General features: G+C 54.7%; 2 protein-coding genes across 2 annotated transcripts; one reads left to right on the top strand and one right to left on the bottom strand.

The window, feature by feature from the left end:
- Positions 1-1,761: 1,761 nt before the first annotated feature.
- LOC136498353 (zinc finger protein 11-like) lies at positions 1,762-2,368 on the bottom strand. Its single transcript, XM_066494297.1, has one exon. It carries the CDS (start codon positions 2,366-2,368, stop codon positions 1,988-1,990), a length of 381 nt encoding a protein of 126 aa, XP_066350394.1. The 3' UTR covers positions 1,762-1,987.
- A 6,586-nt stretch (positions 2,369-8,954) lies between these two features.
- Positions 8,955-10,948, top strand: LOC136465725 (uncharacterized). The gene is made up of 4 exons (XM_066464348.1): positions 8,955-9,079; positions 9,206-9,833; positions 10,115-10,184; positions 10,809-10,948. The coding sequence occupies exons 1-4, from the start codon at positions 8,955-8,957 to the stop codon at positions 10,946-10,948; spliced, it is 963 nt and encodes a 320-aa protein (XP_066320445.1).
- The last annotated feature ends 3,003 nt before the right edge of the window (positions 10,949-13,951 follow it).

Genomic DNA, 13,951 nt, shown 5'->3' with positions numbered 1-13,951 from the left:
AACCCAAAAATAATAGCAAAATTTTTCAAAAAAAAAATTTCGGGGGAGGCCGCCACCGGCCAGCGCCCGCCCGTCTTCATCGAAGTCGATGCATTTTTTGCGCTAAATTCGCGGCTAACGCGACCGGCGGGATTCGAACTCACGACCTCTCTCTCGCGTGTCTGCTGCTCTACCACTGCACTAGACTGTCACTTATGTCTAGATTCCGTTATCTATCCTCATATATTATACTAAACCGAGAGTAAATTGCTTGTTTGAGGCCCTAAACGAATTCAAATCAAAAAGTGGTCAGCTACAAAATTTCATAACTTTTCGAGATCTACAAATTTCATTTAGGAAGTTTTTCCATCCGAGGTCGTTTGAAAAATTCAAATTTCAAATTTGAGAGATTCAAACGTAGTTTTGCATGATAAGATGATTTCAAATCAAAAAGTGGTCAACTACAAAGTTTCATAACTTTTCGAGATCTACAATTTTCATTTAGGAAGTTTTTCCATCCGAGGTCTTTTGAAAAATTCAAATTTTAAAAATTTCAAATTCAAACGTCGTTTTTGCATGACAAGATGATTTCAAATCAAAATGTTGCCAACTACAAAATTTCATAACTTCTCAAGATCTACAAAGTTTATTTTGGTCATTTGTTCATCCGACATAGTGGTAGTAACATTGTTCACAAATCTTATATATCTCTCTTCTATTTTCATGAAACTAATACGAGAGATATGAGAAATGTAGATTTTATGAACAATGTTATTGTCGCTTTGTCAAATGAAGAAATGACCAAAATAAACTTTGTAGATCTTGAGAAGTTATACAACTTTGTAGTTGAAAAGTTTTTCATTTGAATTCATTTAGGGCCTAAAAAATTGCTTTGAAAAACTGATTTGCCGAGGACAAAAAAAAAATACACACGGCAAAATGTCTCTTTGCCGAGTGCCAAAACAAAGGCACTCGGCAAAATACATCTCTGCCGAGTGCCAGAAAAAAGGCACTCGGCAAAGACGCATTTTGCCGTGTGCCGAAAAATAGGACTCGGCAAAATACGTCTTTGCCGAGTGCCAGAAAAAAGGCACTCGGCAAAGACACATTTTGTCGAGTGTTTTTTTTTTGCCGAGTGTATTTTATTTGGCACTCGACAAAGACCGTCTTTATCGAATGCTCGATAAAATACAATCGGTAAAGCCTCCGGCACTCGGCAAAGTGCCGGTTTCCGGTAGTGACTCTCCTCCTGTACAGTAGCATACACCTTCTTAAATTCTCTGTCTTTTTTAACCCAGAGACAGGGATCGGATCGGAGAGTACAAAGGGAATAACTAAAGCATCATATGTTTGACTTTTCATCAGCTGGCTAGGCTGCAAGTCTGCAACTGTATCATGGTACAACAAGATAAAGAGAGAGTAACTGATCAATGATAATTGTGTCTAACTTAATTGGATAAGCAAAATAAACTTGCTTTGCAATGAGTAGGGTGGTTTTCGGACATATATAGATATACTTGCTTATCATTTAGCAAATCAACCATAGTGCGGAAGCATGTCTAATTTAGCGACCACATCATCAACCTAGTATCAAGCAGGTCCGGTATATAGATCTAGTTAGAAATTTGTAGCACTTGTTCATCAAGCGAGCAAGTCTTACATGGAATATGCACAATCTTGAATTGCTTAAATTAAAGAATCCCCGCCCCCAGTACACAAAAAAAAGAGCATTCCAAACAGTATCTTCTGAAAAAAAAAGGTGCTAAATAAATTGACAACAAATCGATCAAGAGAAAACAACTGAAGCCCTGTGGGATCGGAGTCTGGGTACGTAAATCGACAAATACTTTTCTTGCCAAGCTAGGCATTATTCCATCAGAAAAAACTGAAGCATATGCAACGAATATAGGCAGGCTCAGCAGGATAAACATAAACTAATCATTTAGGAACAGACAAACAAAGCCAGGCAGAACGAAGAGGTCGCCTGCTCAGGAGAAATGGCGGCTAATCATAGCCTGAGTGACAAGTCCACGTTGTCGGCGCGCTCGACGTCGCCCCGCTGCCAAGGCGCCGGCGGATCAGCATGCCTCGCGTTCTTAGCTGCCTCAGGCTCTGCTCCAGCAACGCCGCTGGCAGCTCCGGCGGCGCCTCCAGGCCGCACGCTGTCGGCGTCGACCTGGTGTGCGCGCATGGCGGCCGCAGCCATCTCGCGGTGGCGCTTTGCCAGGGTGCGCTCATACTTGTGCGCGTTCTGGTGGCCGCCGAGCGCCTGCGAGGTGTAGAACTTGCGGCCGCAGTACGTGCAGAGGAAGAAGCCCGGCGGCTCCTCCGGTGCAGAGCGGTGGTGGAGGCTGAGGCCGAGGTCCAGCTCCAGCTCTGGCCTCTCCATTATAGATGTAGCTATAGCTATTAACCTGCAACAGAATAATTGTGCTAACCGAGGATTAAATATACAGTACAAGCTCTGGTGGATGACAGAGCTAGTAGAGTCTGTGGACAGTGTGTTGCGCACGTTTTCGTAACTGTGGCAAGTGGCAACCGATAGTAACTTCTGTATCAGGCTAATTTTCACGACCAGTGCTTTTGCCTATTCACATATATATCTGAGGCTCCTTAAATATTATAGGAGAAAAGAAGGGTTCTGATAAATCGGAGGTACCTTTCTCGGTAAGACTTATCAACTTTTCAAGACATACATTGTTTTTACTACAAATATAGTGTATATCTAAGTGCATAGCAAATGCTACGTATCTAAAAAAGCTAAAATATTTTATAATTTAAAATTGAGGAAGTAATTAAAAGTATGGAAAACCTCTGAGAAAATCTCATGAATTATGAAACGAAACAAAAGAATGATCTGAAAACACCATCTAGAAAATATATTGTGCATATGCAAGTTGTTCATAAATAGAATAATAATTAAGTTACTTTCATTGTGACGCAATGTAGCTAAATTTGTCATCAATTTTAGTCGAGTCGTATAAAACCAATGTAGGGGCTAGATGTGTTTCTGTTTAACGTCGTTATTAAGACATCTACTATGTGAATAAACTTGTTCATCCAATAATCCATGGCAACCACACTCCTCTCTTGCGCTGCCGTCAGATTCTCATAGAAACATTTCAAATCTAGATTACCCTCACAAACGTTGAATCATTTTTATGGAACTGTTTGGCTAGCTCGCTGGATTCTTAAAATTAAAACTAGAGTCATGAACAGAACCAGGTTTTGGATGTTTCTCTGGACTAATACAAAAACGAGAATCAGTTCCAAGTGATTCTCTCTGAAATGTTTCTCTCTTTGTAGTGTTTGGCAGCGATTCTAGTGATTCTACTCAGAATCTGAAACGTTTCTTGCTGCCAAATGAGAATCTTAATACTGGCGGTTTGCGTTAGATAACCGCAGGTAGAAATCATTTTCAGAGGCAGTTGGCTAAAGCAATCGCTCTGAAAATCATTTAGAAAGTTATATTTTTAAATAGATTTGGAACGTTATAACGAATAGTTGGACCCCTAAATTATCTCATGAAAAGTTTGTCAACTACAAAATTGTAAATCTCATTTAGCACTACAATTTTGATAGACAGATTGCCTTTGTTTCACTTCATATGAAAAAATTATCATTTTATATATTTTTATATATGTGTCCTTGAGAATCCAATTCTAGGGTGGTCGTCTTAAGACAATCTCATGTAGAAATTAGACCATTTCTAGTGTCTTCTTAAGTAGTAGAAATTCCCATTTCTATTGGCAGACGATGTTTAAGAAAACCGCCACCAGAAATAACCCTATTTATAGAGGCGGTTGGTTTTCAGGTGATCACCACTAGAAATCAAATTCTAGTGATGGTAGTTGTCCATGGGCCCACCTGCCTTACAACAACATAGGTGGAACCAATTATCAACTACTAGGAAAATACTACGAGTGCAGAAAAAATGAATTTTGTAATTGTCGGTGTTTTGGACCGGCGAGCCCTCACCCAACTAGTAAATTTGTACTGCGTGTTCCTAATCCCGGATGGTGATGCAAAGAGACACAAGGTTTATACTGGTTCAGGCAATAGGTGCCCTGCGTCGAGTCTGAGAGATCGATCTTGTATTCCTTGCACCGAGGTGCTCGTAGTAGGGGTTTACAAGCAGGGAGAGAGAGGGAGCTAGTCCCAGGTCTCTACGTGGAGCGATGTGAATTGCTTGAGATGTTGATCTCAGGCAGCGAGGGAGAGTGAGTTCGTCTATGCCTGAGTGCGTGTGAGCGTCGTGAGTCCGTCTGCTCGTCTCCACGTCCCCCTAGAAACGGCCTCGGTCTCTCCCTTTTATAGTTGAAGGGGGGCAGGGGTGATACATGGGGTTGCTACATAGCGTTGTGCGAACAGAGGCGACATGTCCGAGCCCTGTAGCCTGTCACTGTGTCGGCATGGTTGACGGAGTGGTCCTGTCCTTAATGCACTGGCGCAACACGTCGGTCACACCCAATCCTGTGCGACGTGGGAGCTCCAGTGATAGCTTGACGCAGGGCATGGCGGACGACATGCCGGTTGCTGTGCATTGACAGTGTGAAGAGTCGAGGCTCAGTTGGTGCCGAGGCCGAGCCATTGTGGGGGCTCAGCGGGCGCGAATCCCGAGGTTGCCGAGACCCTAAAGTGGATTGCTGAGGCTTGGAGGGAGCAGTTGGTCCTGTACACTGATTCCGAGGCTATAGTGGCCCAGACTTGACTCCCCACGCCGCGTTGTTCCTGGAGCAGGGGTTAGGTAGCATAGTGCAGTGCGGGCGTCGGTCATGGGCACAGTACTGAGCACAGCGGCCGGTAACCCCTGCCTCGTCCTGTCCCGGATGGTATGGTGTTGATGCGACTTCCCATCTCATCGGCCGCTCTGCTGTGTCGAGCCATCGTTCGGCTGATGCCGCGGGAGTGGTTGGTCGCATTAATTGGACGTGACATTCTGTCAGGGAAATCGGTCGAGGAGGAGGCGATGGGGCTATTTTCCGAGCCAGCCTCGAGCGAGACGGAGAATTGGTTACTCGTCCGAGGCCTTTCGTGCGAGGCCTCGAGCGAGGCGGAGAATTTGGTAGCCTGTCCGAGGCCTTACATGCGAGGCCTCGAGCGAGGCGGAGAATTGTTAGGCCATCCGAGGCCTTTTCGTGCGAGGCCTCGAGCGAGGTGGAGAGTCGGTGGCCTCGGACAAGGCCGGGGGTTAGCCAATGGTTGTCTGTTTGGCTTTGGTTTTGATAGGGTCTAAGCGATTTTTCGGTTTTCGCTTAGGGGACCCCTTTTTATGGTACCCGATAGTAGCCCCCGAGCCTCAGGGCGAGTGTGAATGCTCTCCATGAGGTTTGACAAGACTCGGCTCACGGCTGCTCCTAGCGGGACGGTGTTTCATACTCGAGGCCTCGGTGGGTGCGCGCGAGCGCACCCGCCGGGTGTAGCCCCCGAGGACCTAGAGGAGTAGATTTATTCCTCTAGGGGCTTTTCTTACGTCATACGAGGGGTTTTATTGCATTTGTCGAGCCCATGAGTGCGAGCTCGGGTCGCTAAGTCTTCGGCTTGGTTGCAGGAAGTGCCCCCGAGCCTCTGCGCGGAGCAAGAGGGCGATCAGGAGTTTCCCTATCTTTTTGGTGCGGCCCTCACGCATCCTTTTTGTTTGGAAGGAGGGGTGGGGGATGCCATGCTACCCTCGATGGGCGTGAGCAACGACACCTCTGGTGAGCTGTTATCGGGTAAGTTCGAGTGGAGGCCCGTGCCCCATTCGATAGGGGTCGGCTAGCGGTCCATAAACGCACTCCAAAAGTACCAGAGGGCATCTCTAGTGGGTCCCAGGGCCGTTCGATGGGCCCTGGGGGCTCGATGCCTCTCTACGGTGGGATCCCATTCGGAGACCTCCCTGCCGGTCTCAGACACGACATAGGGCATCCCTAGCATTTGCTCGCTTGGGCCTTAGCCATGTACGGGCTCGCCCATAGTCATCCCTACCTCTGTTCGTCCTGGGGCGGCTGTCGAAAGCTTTGGGGGCCCAGCCTTCGAACCCCTGGACCGTAACGGGCTCGGTGCCCTTTATCGCGTTCTTCCCCGCGAGTTCGGGTTGCTTGTCTTCGTCCTGGGTGCAGGAAGAGCCCCCGAGCCTCCGCACGGAGCGAGAGGGCGGTCAGGAGTTCCCCTGGCTTTTTGTGCGACCCTCGCGCATCCTTTTTGTTTGGAAGGAGGGGTTGTTTGCCGAGCCCTCGAGTGCGAGCCTGGGTCGCTGGGTCTCGGCAAGGTTGTAGGAAGAGCCCCCTAGCCTCTGCACGGAGTGAGAGGGCGGTCAGGAGTTCCCCTGGCTTTTTGTGCGACCCTCGCGCATCCTTTTTGTTTGGAAGGAGGGGTTGTTTGCCGAGCCCTCAAGTGCGAGCCTGGGTCGCTGGGTCTCGGCAAGGTTGTAGGAAGAGCCCCCTAGCCTCTGCATGGAGCGAGAGGGCGGTCAGGAGTTCCCCTGGCTTTTTGTGCGACCCTCACGCATCCTTTTCGTTTGGAAGGAGGGGTTGTTTGCCGAGCCCTCGGGTGCGAGCCTGGGTCGCTGGGTCTCGGCAAGGTTGCAGGAAGAGCCCCCAAGCCTCTGCATGAAGCGAGAGGGCGATCAGGAGTTCCCTTGGCTTTTTGTGTGACCCTCGCGCATCCTTTTCGTTTGGAAGGAGGGGTGGAATATGCCAGGCTACCCTCGGTGGGCGCGAGCGGTGACACTTCCGATGAGCTGTTATCGGGTAAGTTTGAGTGGAGGCCCATGCCCCATTCCATAGGGGTCAGCTAGCGGTCCATAGACGTACTCCAAAAGTACCAGAGGGCTTCTCTAGTGGGTCCCAGGTCCGTTCGATTGGCCCCGGGGGCTCGATGCCTCCCTACGGTGGGATCCCATTCAGAGACTTCCCTGTCGGTCTCAGACACGACTTAGGGCATCCCGAGCGATCACTTGCTTGGGCCTCGGCCATGTACGGGCTCGCCCATAGTTGTCCCTAACTCTGTTGTCCTGGGGCGGCTGTCGAAACCCTCGGGGCCCCAGCCTTCGAACCCCTGGACCGTAACGGGCTCGGCGCCCAGTTCCTTCGTCTGAATGGAATTGGGTGGGGGATATTCCCCTCCCGTCGGCTGACAACAGCAGGTGCGCCTTTTGAGGCGGTTTTCTCGGGGAGGCGGAACGGCGTCTGTCGCTGCTGCGATCGGACGCGAACCTATGTCAGCGGATGGGACATAACTGTTCACGCGATTAATAAGGAAAAGGTGGGTACGTGGGCGGTAAAATCGGATCTGGATTAACTATATCAGATTCGAGGGAAACTTCCCCGATTTCGTCGCCCATCCGCTTCGCCCCTTTCCCGCATAAATACGCAACGAGCCTCGCCCCTCCCCTCCTTACCTTGCCTGCATTCGCCTTTGCCGCCCTCGAGCCGTTGCTAGGAACAGAGAGCGCTGGGGAGAAGAAGGGAGAAGGGCGAGGGAGAGAGAGAGAGCGGGAGAGGCAGAGCGAGGTTTACTGCCGTAGCCGCATTCCCCACCGCGCAATGGCCGGTGGCCCCGTCATCCTCCCGGCGGATCCTTGGGGTCTGTCCGATGTGTCTGTGGAGACGCTGTAGTCACTCGTCGACGACGGCCTTCTCCACCCGGTTACAGACCCCAACAGGCCGGAGTGGATGGCTCCATCGGGCGAGACGGAGCCGAGGCCCCGCGATGGCTACATCGTGAGCTTCGTGTCTTTTCATGAGCGCGGTCTTGGCCTCCCAGCGGACCGGTTCATGCGGGCGCTCCCACATTACTATGCCGTGTAGCTACACAACTTCATCCCCAACTCCATCACGCAGGCGGCCATCTTCGTCACCGTCTGCGAAGGGTACTTGGGCATTGCCCCCCATTGGGAGCTGTGGCTCCACCTCTTCCGGGCAGGGCATACCACAAAGCCGCCGGGCACGACGGGCACGAGGAAGGCGATGAGGGCCGGCGGCTACACTCTCCAAGTGCGCCAAGACCGGCAGCACCTTTACATCCCGGCCCAGCTCGCGTCATCCAATCGCCGCTGGTACACTAGCTGGTTCTACCTCCGCAACGATGACGGCGGGCTTCCCTCCTACACCGGGTGGGTCATGGAGAGCCTGTCAGAGAAGTGGAGGTACGGCGTCCCATTGGTCGACCAGCCCAAGCTGCAGCCGCTCCTAGAGGGACTGGAGAGGCTGCGCGACCGTGGTCTCACAGCGACTGTGGTCGTGGCGGCCTTCCACCGCTGGAGGGTGCTGCCGCTGATGGCTTGGCGGCGGCGCCTGTTCGACATGAGACCGGATGAGCCAATCGAGGGCATCCGGATGTCCGCCGTCGCCCTTTCCGACGAAGAGATTCTACGTCGGGTGAGGGAGACGGTGGAGGGGTGGCTCAAGGGCGGTGGTCTGGCCCCTATCGTGATGCGCCCGTCGCGGGGGTACCTCTCTCTAGTAAGTCACGCGCTGGTGCGGCCCCCGAGGCCTCCTCGCTCTTCGCATTTGTCCTATTCCCTTATCTATGTTTGCCATCCCCGCAGGGGATGAGGGACGTGCGAGCCTCCCCGTCGCCCGTTCCCGAGGACGCAGAGCGGTGGGCGGTGAACCGGGCGTACGCTGAGGTGCAGAAGAAGCGGAAGGATGCCGAGGAGGCAAAGCGCAAGAGGAAGATCCTTGAGCACGAGGAGCTGGAGAAGCGCCGCCGGCAGCAGAGGCAGGAAGGTCTCCCGGTGGAGGCGTCTCCGTCGCCGTCACTGTCGATGGATTCTTCGGGCGGAGATGACGAGAGCGAGATGGGGCGGGGTCGCCTGGACCACCTCCCTGATGTCGGGGGGGACAGCGCTCAGGGCGTCGGTGAGCAACCCGACGCTTCTAGGAGGAGGAGGAGAGGATGTCTCGGGGTCAGCGACCGCCCGCCCTGAGGCTGAGGCCGACACGCCCGAGGCAAGGGCGTTAGGGAAGCGCGTCGTCAGCCCGGTGGTCTCGATGGTAGAGGTGGAGCAGGCGGCGGTGGGGGCGACGCAACTGCCCCCGCAGAGGGTCGAGGGGGCGCTGGAGTCCGGCGAGGACCGGCCAGCACCGGCAGATACAGAGGCCGTGCCACCGCCATTGTAGAGGAGGGTCACCGTGCCGAAGCGGTTGCATCCCCGCTCGAGGTGAGTGTTTTTTTGGTGGAGTTGCAGTACCTCTCGGTCATCCCTTGGCCGCATGCTTACCTTGTGAATTTGTACCTCCAGCCGGAAGCGTCACGTGGAAGTGCCCGTCCTAGCGCCACGTAAGGCGCTCAAGGTGAGCGCTAGCTCCACCGCCCAATGGGTGATGGAGGCGCAAACCACCATACAGCGTGGCGCGGCCTCGGCCAGGGCCGACCCGAAGGAGCCGGACGCCCAAGAAGAGGCGGCCGAGGCGGCCATGGAGCAAGCGGAGGAGGAGGAGCCTACGCCTCGCGAGGCCGAGGCCCGCAAGTCAGCTAGAGCCAAGGCGCCTTCAGTCGCCGAGGCCACCGAGGCCGAGGCCCCCCGGACCTCTGAGGCCGAGGCGACAGAGGCCAGGGTGCCCAGGACCACCGAGGCCGCGGTGGCGGAGGCCGGAGCCCCCGGGACCATGGAGGCCGGGGTGGCGGAGGCCAGCGTGAGCACGGTGAAGCCGGCGGCCCAGGAAGTGGAGACGAGGGTGGGGCAAGCTTCAATACTGCCCCCGATCCAAGGCCCACCGCCGCCGCAGGAGAACGCCCGGGAAGTGGAGGTCCATTCGATCTCCTCCGACGATACTTCTCGGGAGAAGGAGGTGGTGGATGCCGAGGCGGCCAGCACCGTGGATCAGCCTGCTCCGACCTCTGGCGAGGGAAGCTCGGCCCTCGTGCGGGTACAACCCGAGCCCCGCGGGTGGGATCACCCGCGTGTCTTGTGGCGGAGCCAGGATGACCCTGAGGGGGAGCCTCTGTTCGCCCTTGAGGACACGGCCGAGGGGGGGCGCTGGGACACCTTTGAGCAATACCGTCAGCTGGCGGAGTGGTCGCTGCAGACACGCTGTCCATCGTGGCCGACGATCTGCCCGGGGTCGCCTAGGTACGCGCCTTCTTTTCTCATGCGGTGTCGTCTTTTTCTAAGTTTTCTCGCAGTGCATGACCCTGTTTTGCCTATCAGGAGCTCGAGGCTCGGTCCCTCGGGAAGTCGTTGTTCCTCCGGTGGAGAGGGACGTCTGGGATCAGCTCCGGTGACAGAAGGACCTACTCGCCAATGCCAACAAGCTTCTGTCGGCATGGAGTGTGGAGGTGGAGGACCTCCACCTTCGTTGTGCTGATCTGACGGCCGAGGCGGCCACGGCTCGGGAGCAGGCCGCCCCTTTGACAGCGTGGGCCAAGGAGCTAGAGAAGGAGCTGACCTAGGTGGCCGGCGATCGGGACACCTTCAGGTCCTGGGCTGAAGAAGCGACGGCCTCTGCAAAGGCCCTTGCTGGGCAGCTGGGGGCAGAGCAGGGTGCGCACCTACTGACGAAAGGCGCCCTGGCAGAGGCCCTCAAGGTGGCCGAGGCCTCCTAGGACCGAGGCTTTGGTCTGGAAGGGAAAGGTCGAGGGTGAGTCCTGTTCCCCTCTGTTTTACTTGTTTTTCTTGTGTTCGACCCCTAACTCCCTGGTGTGATGCAGAGCTGGAGAAAGAGGCTTCTAGGGCGGCCGAGGCTTCTCGGGTCGAGGTCCAGGGCTAGAAGGAGAAAGCCGAGGCCTCTCGGGTCGAGGCCCAGCGCTGGAAAGAGAAAGCCGAGGGTGAGTCCTGTAGTCCTTTGCCCCTATTTGGCTTATTTTCTTTCGCACTTAACCCCATCCTGCTTGTCTCGGCGCAGGGTTGGAGAAGGAGGCTTCCCGGGCAGCTGAGGCTTCCATCGCGGTGCAGGTGGTGCTCGAGGCCGAGATCGAGGGGCACAACGCGCTGCGGAGCACCGCCCGTACCGCCTGCGAGGCCCTGGAGGTTGAGGGGGTCTAGTCGGGTAGCTCCCTTGGGAGCCGCTTGATCGCGTTGAGCGGCCAAGTGCGTGAGTGACTCCGAGGGGCGATGCACACGGGCGTCAAGCGTGCCCTGGCCGTCGTTGCCTCGCACTATGTCGGCGTCGACCTCGAGGCCATCAGCGATGGCTACGTCCTGGCCGAGGATGACGAGGAGGCCGATGACGAGGTCACAAAGCTGATGGAGGTGGCTGAGGGCCCCGGCACGGCGCTGGCCAAGCTGTTCGAAGAGGAGGTGGTCCCTCCCACACCGTCCGCCGATGCTAGAGACCCTGAACCTTGACCTGGGCCCAAGAGGCCATGTAAATAGATTAGGGATTACGTTATCGTATCATAACGCTGGTGGCCGTCGAGGCCTTTTTAAAGTACTCGTGCGTCTACGCTTCTTAATTGTTTTTATTGTATTTCCAAGCCTCTGCCCTCTGTCTCGTCTCTGAACATATCTCTTGCAAAAAACTTCCTCAGAGCCTAAGCTGCCCCTCGGGCAAAAGGTGGTGAGGGAGTGCCGTAGCCCGGAGGCGTAGGCCGTCTCACGACTCGGCCGGCCTTTTGGCCTTGAGACAGTCTTTGGTCCTTAGGTTTTTTACAATTGATTTGTCAGAGCACGCTAGAGAGTTTGGCGTAGAAATTTTTTTCGAAAAACGACTAAAAAATGGTGCTGGGACTTAGGGGGGAGTCCCCCCTTCTAGCCCCCGAGGGAGGCTCGGTTCTACAGAGGCAGAGCCGTGTCTTGTTCGAGCCCGCAGTGGGCACCTCTGCAGAGGCTGGAGCTGAGTCTCCCTAATGGAGTTATCGTATCGCTGAGGCCCTGATGGGCTCGGGGGGTTTCTCGAAAAATTAGAACAACTAAAGAACGCTTCTTAATTGTATTTCGAGAAACAATGTATACAATGCTTGGAAATTTAAGGGTAAAAGCGACGTAGCTGTTCTATGTTCCAAGCATTGGTGAGGATTTCACCCTTCTCGTTGGCTAGCTTGTAGGTCCTGGGCTTCAGCACTTGGGCGACGATGTACGGTCCTTCCCATGGCGGGGTCAGCTTGTGGCGGCCCTTGTTGCTCTGCCTCAGCCTCAGCACCAGGTCGCCCACCTTTAGGTCTTGGCTTTGAATGCACCGGGCTTGATAGCGTCGTAGGGCTTGCTGGTACTTGGCCGAATGTAGCAGCGCAATGTCTCAGGCTTCCTCTAGTTGGTCGAGGGCGTCTTCGCGGGCGGTGCGGTTACTTCTCTCATTGTAGGCCTATAGCCTCGGGGAACTGTACTCCAAGTCAGTGGGGAGGATAGCCTCGGCTCCATAGACCAGGAAGAACGGTGTGAACCTCGTGGCTTGGTTTGGAGTGTTCCTCAGGCTCCAGATGACTGATGGGAGTTTGGCAAGCCATTTCTTGCCAAACTTCTTCAACCGGTTGTATATTCTCGGCTTGAGGCCCTGTAGGATCATGCCATTGGCACGTTCTACTTGGCCATTTGTCCTAGGGTGTTCTACGGCCGACCAGGCCACACGGATGTGGTGGTCATCGCAGAACGTTAGGAACTTGTGGCCGGTGAATTGTGTCCCATTGTCGGTGATGATGGTGTTTGGAACCCCAAACCTAGTGGATGATATCAGTGAAGAACAGCACCGCTTGCTCGGACTTGATCGATTGATCGGACGAGCCTCGATCCACTTGGAGAACTTATCGATTGCTACCAGTAGATGGGTGAAGCCCCCGGGGGCCTTCTGCAGAGGCCCAACCATGTCGAGCCCCCACACGGCGAACTGGCCATGTGATGGGGATGGTTTGGAGGGCTTGGGCCGGGAGATGCGTCTACCGTGCATAGTACTGGCATCCCTCGCAGGAGCGTACGAGCTTGGTGGCGTCAGCAACAGCCGTTGGCTAGTAGAACCCTTGGCGAAAAGCATTTCCGACGAGCGTCCTGAGGCGCTGCATGGTGCCCAGCAGGCTCCACGTGCAAGTCCCAAAGTAGGGCTCGACCTGCCTCGGTGGTGATGCATCGTTGGAGGACGCCAGATGGGCTTCGCCTGTACAACTCGCCAGTTGCTGAGGACGTAAGTCTTGGCTCGGCGAGCAAGCCATCGGGCTTCAGTCCTGTCTGCAGGGAACTCTCCTTGAACGAGGCAATCAAGGAACGGGACCCGCCAGTCTATGCCCTAGTTGCCCTTGGGTGGTTCCACGTTGACTTCCATGACTTTGGTCTCGGCCACGAGGGTCTTGGCGACCGAGGGGGCCCTCGAGCCCTGCGATGGGCTCGACCGGTGGGCCCTCTTCTGCTGCCGAGGCATAGTCGATGGAAGGCTTGTGGAGGTCTCTGGCGAAGACGTTCGGGGGGACCAGGGCCCATGCCGACGCCATCTTTGCCAGTTCGTCCGCAGCCTCGTTGAATTTTTGTGCGATGTGGTTGAGTTCGAGACCGTCGAACTTGTCTTCAAGGCGACGTACCAGCTTGCAGTACGCCTCCATTTTGGGGTCATGGCAGTTCGACTCCTTCATCACTTGACCGACAATGAGCTGTGAATTGCCCCGCACGTCGAGGCGCTGTACTCCAAGTTCGATGGCGATCTGCAAGCCGTTGACGAGGGCTTCATACTCGGCTAGCATTGTTGGAGGCGGTGAAGTGGAGCCGAATCATGTAGCGCATGTGCACTCCGAGGGGTGAGATGAAGAGCAGACCCGCGCCTACCTCGGTCTTCATCAGGGACCCATCGAAGTACATGGTCCAGCATTCCGCCTAGACTTGAGCAGGTGGCAGTTGGGTGTCGGTCCACTCAGGCCACGAAATCGGCCAAGACCTGAGATTTGATTGCTTTCCGAGGCGCAAAAGATAGGGCTTCCCCCATGAGTTCGACGGCCCACTTGGCTATCCTACCCGAGGCCTCCCGGTTATGGATTATCTCTCCCTAGGGGGAAAGATGACACCACGGTCACCGGGTGGGACTCAAAGTAGTGACGCAGCTTGCGTCGAGCCAAGACTATGGCGTAGATC

Source organism: Miscanthus floridulus, chromosome 1 (assembly GCF_019320115.1).
Source record: "Miscanthus floridulus cultivar M001 chromosome 1, ASM1932011v1, whole genome shotgun sequence".
Classification (NCBI taxonomy): Eukaryota; Viridiplantae; Streptophyta; class Magnoliopsida; order Poales; family Poaceae; genus Miscanthus; species Miscanthus floridulus.
This window is presented reverse-complemented; position numbering and strand designations above follow the sequence as displayed.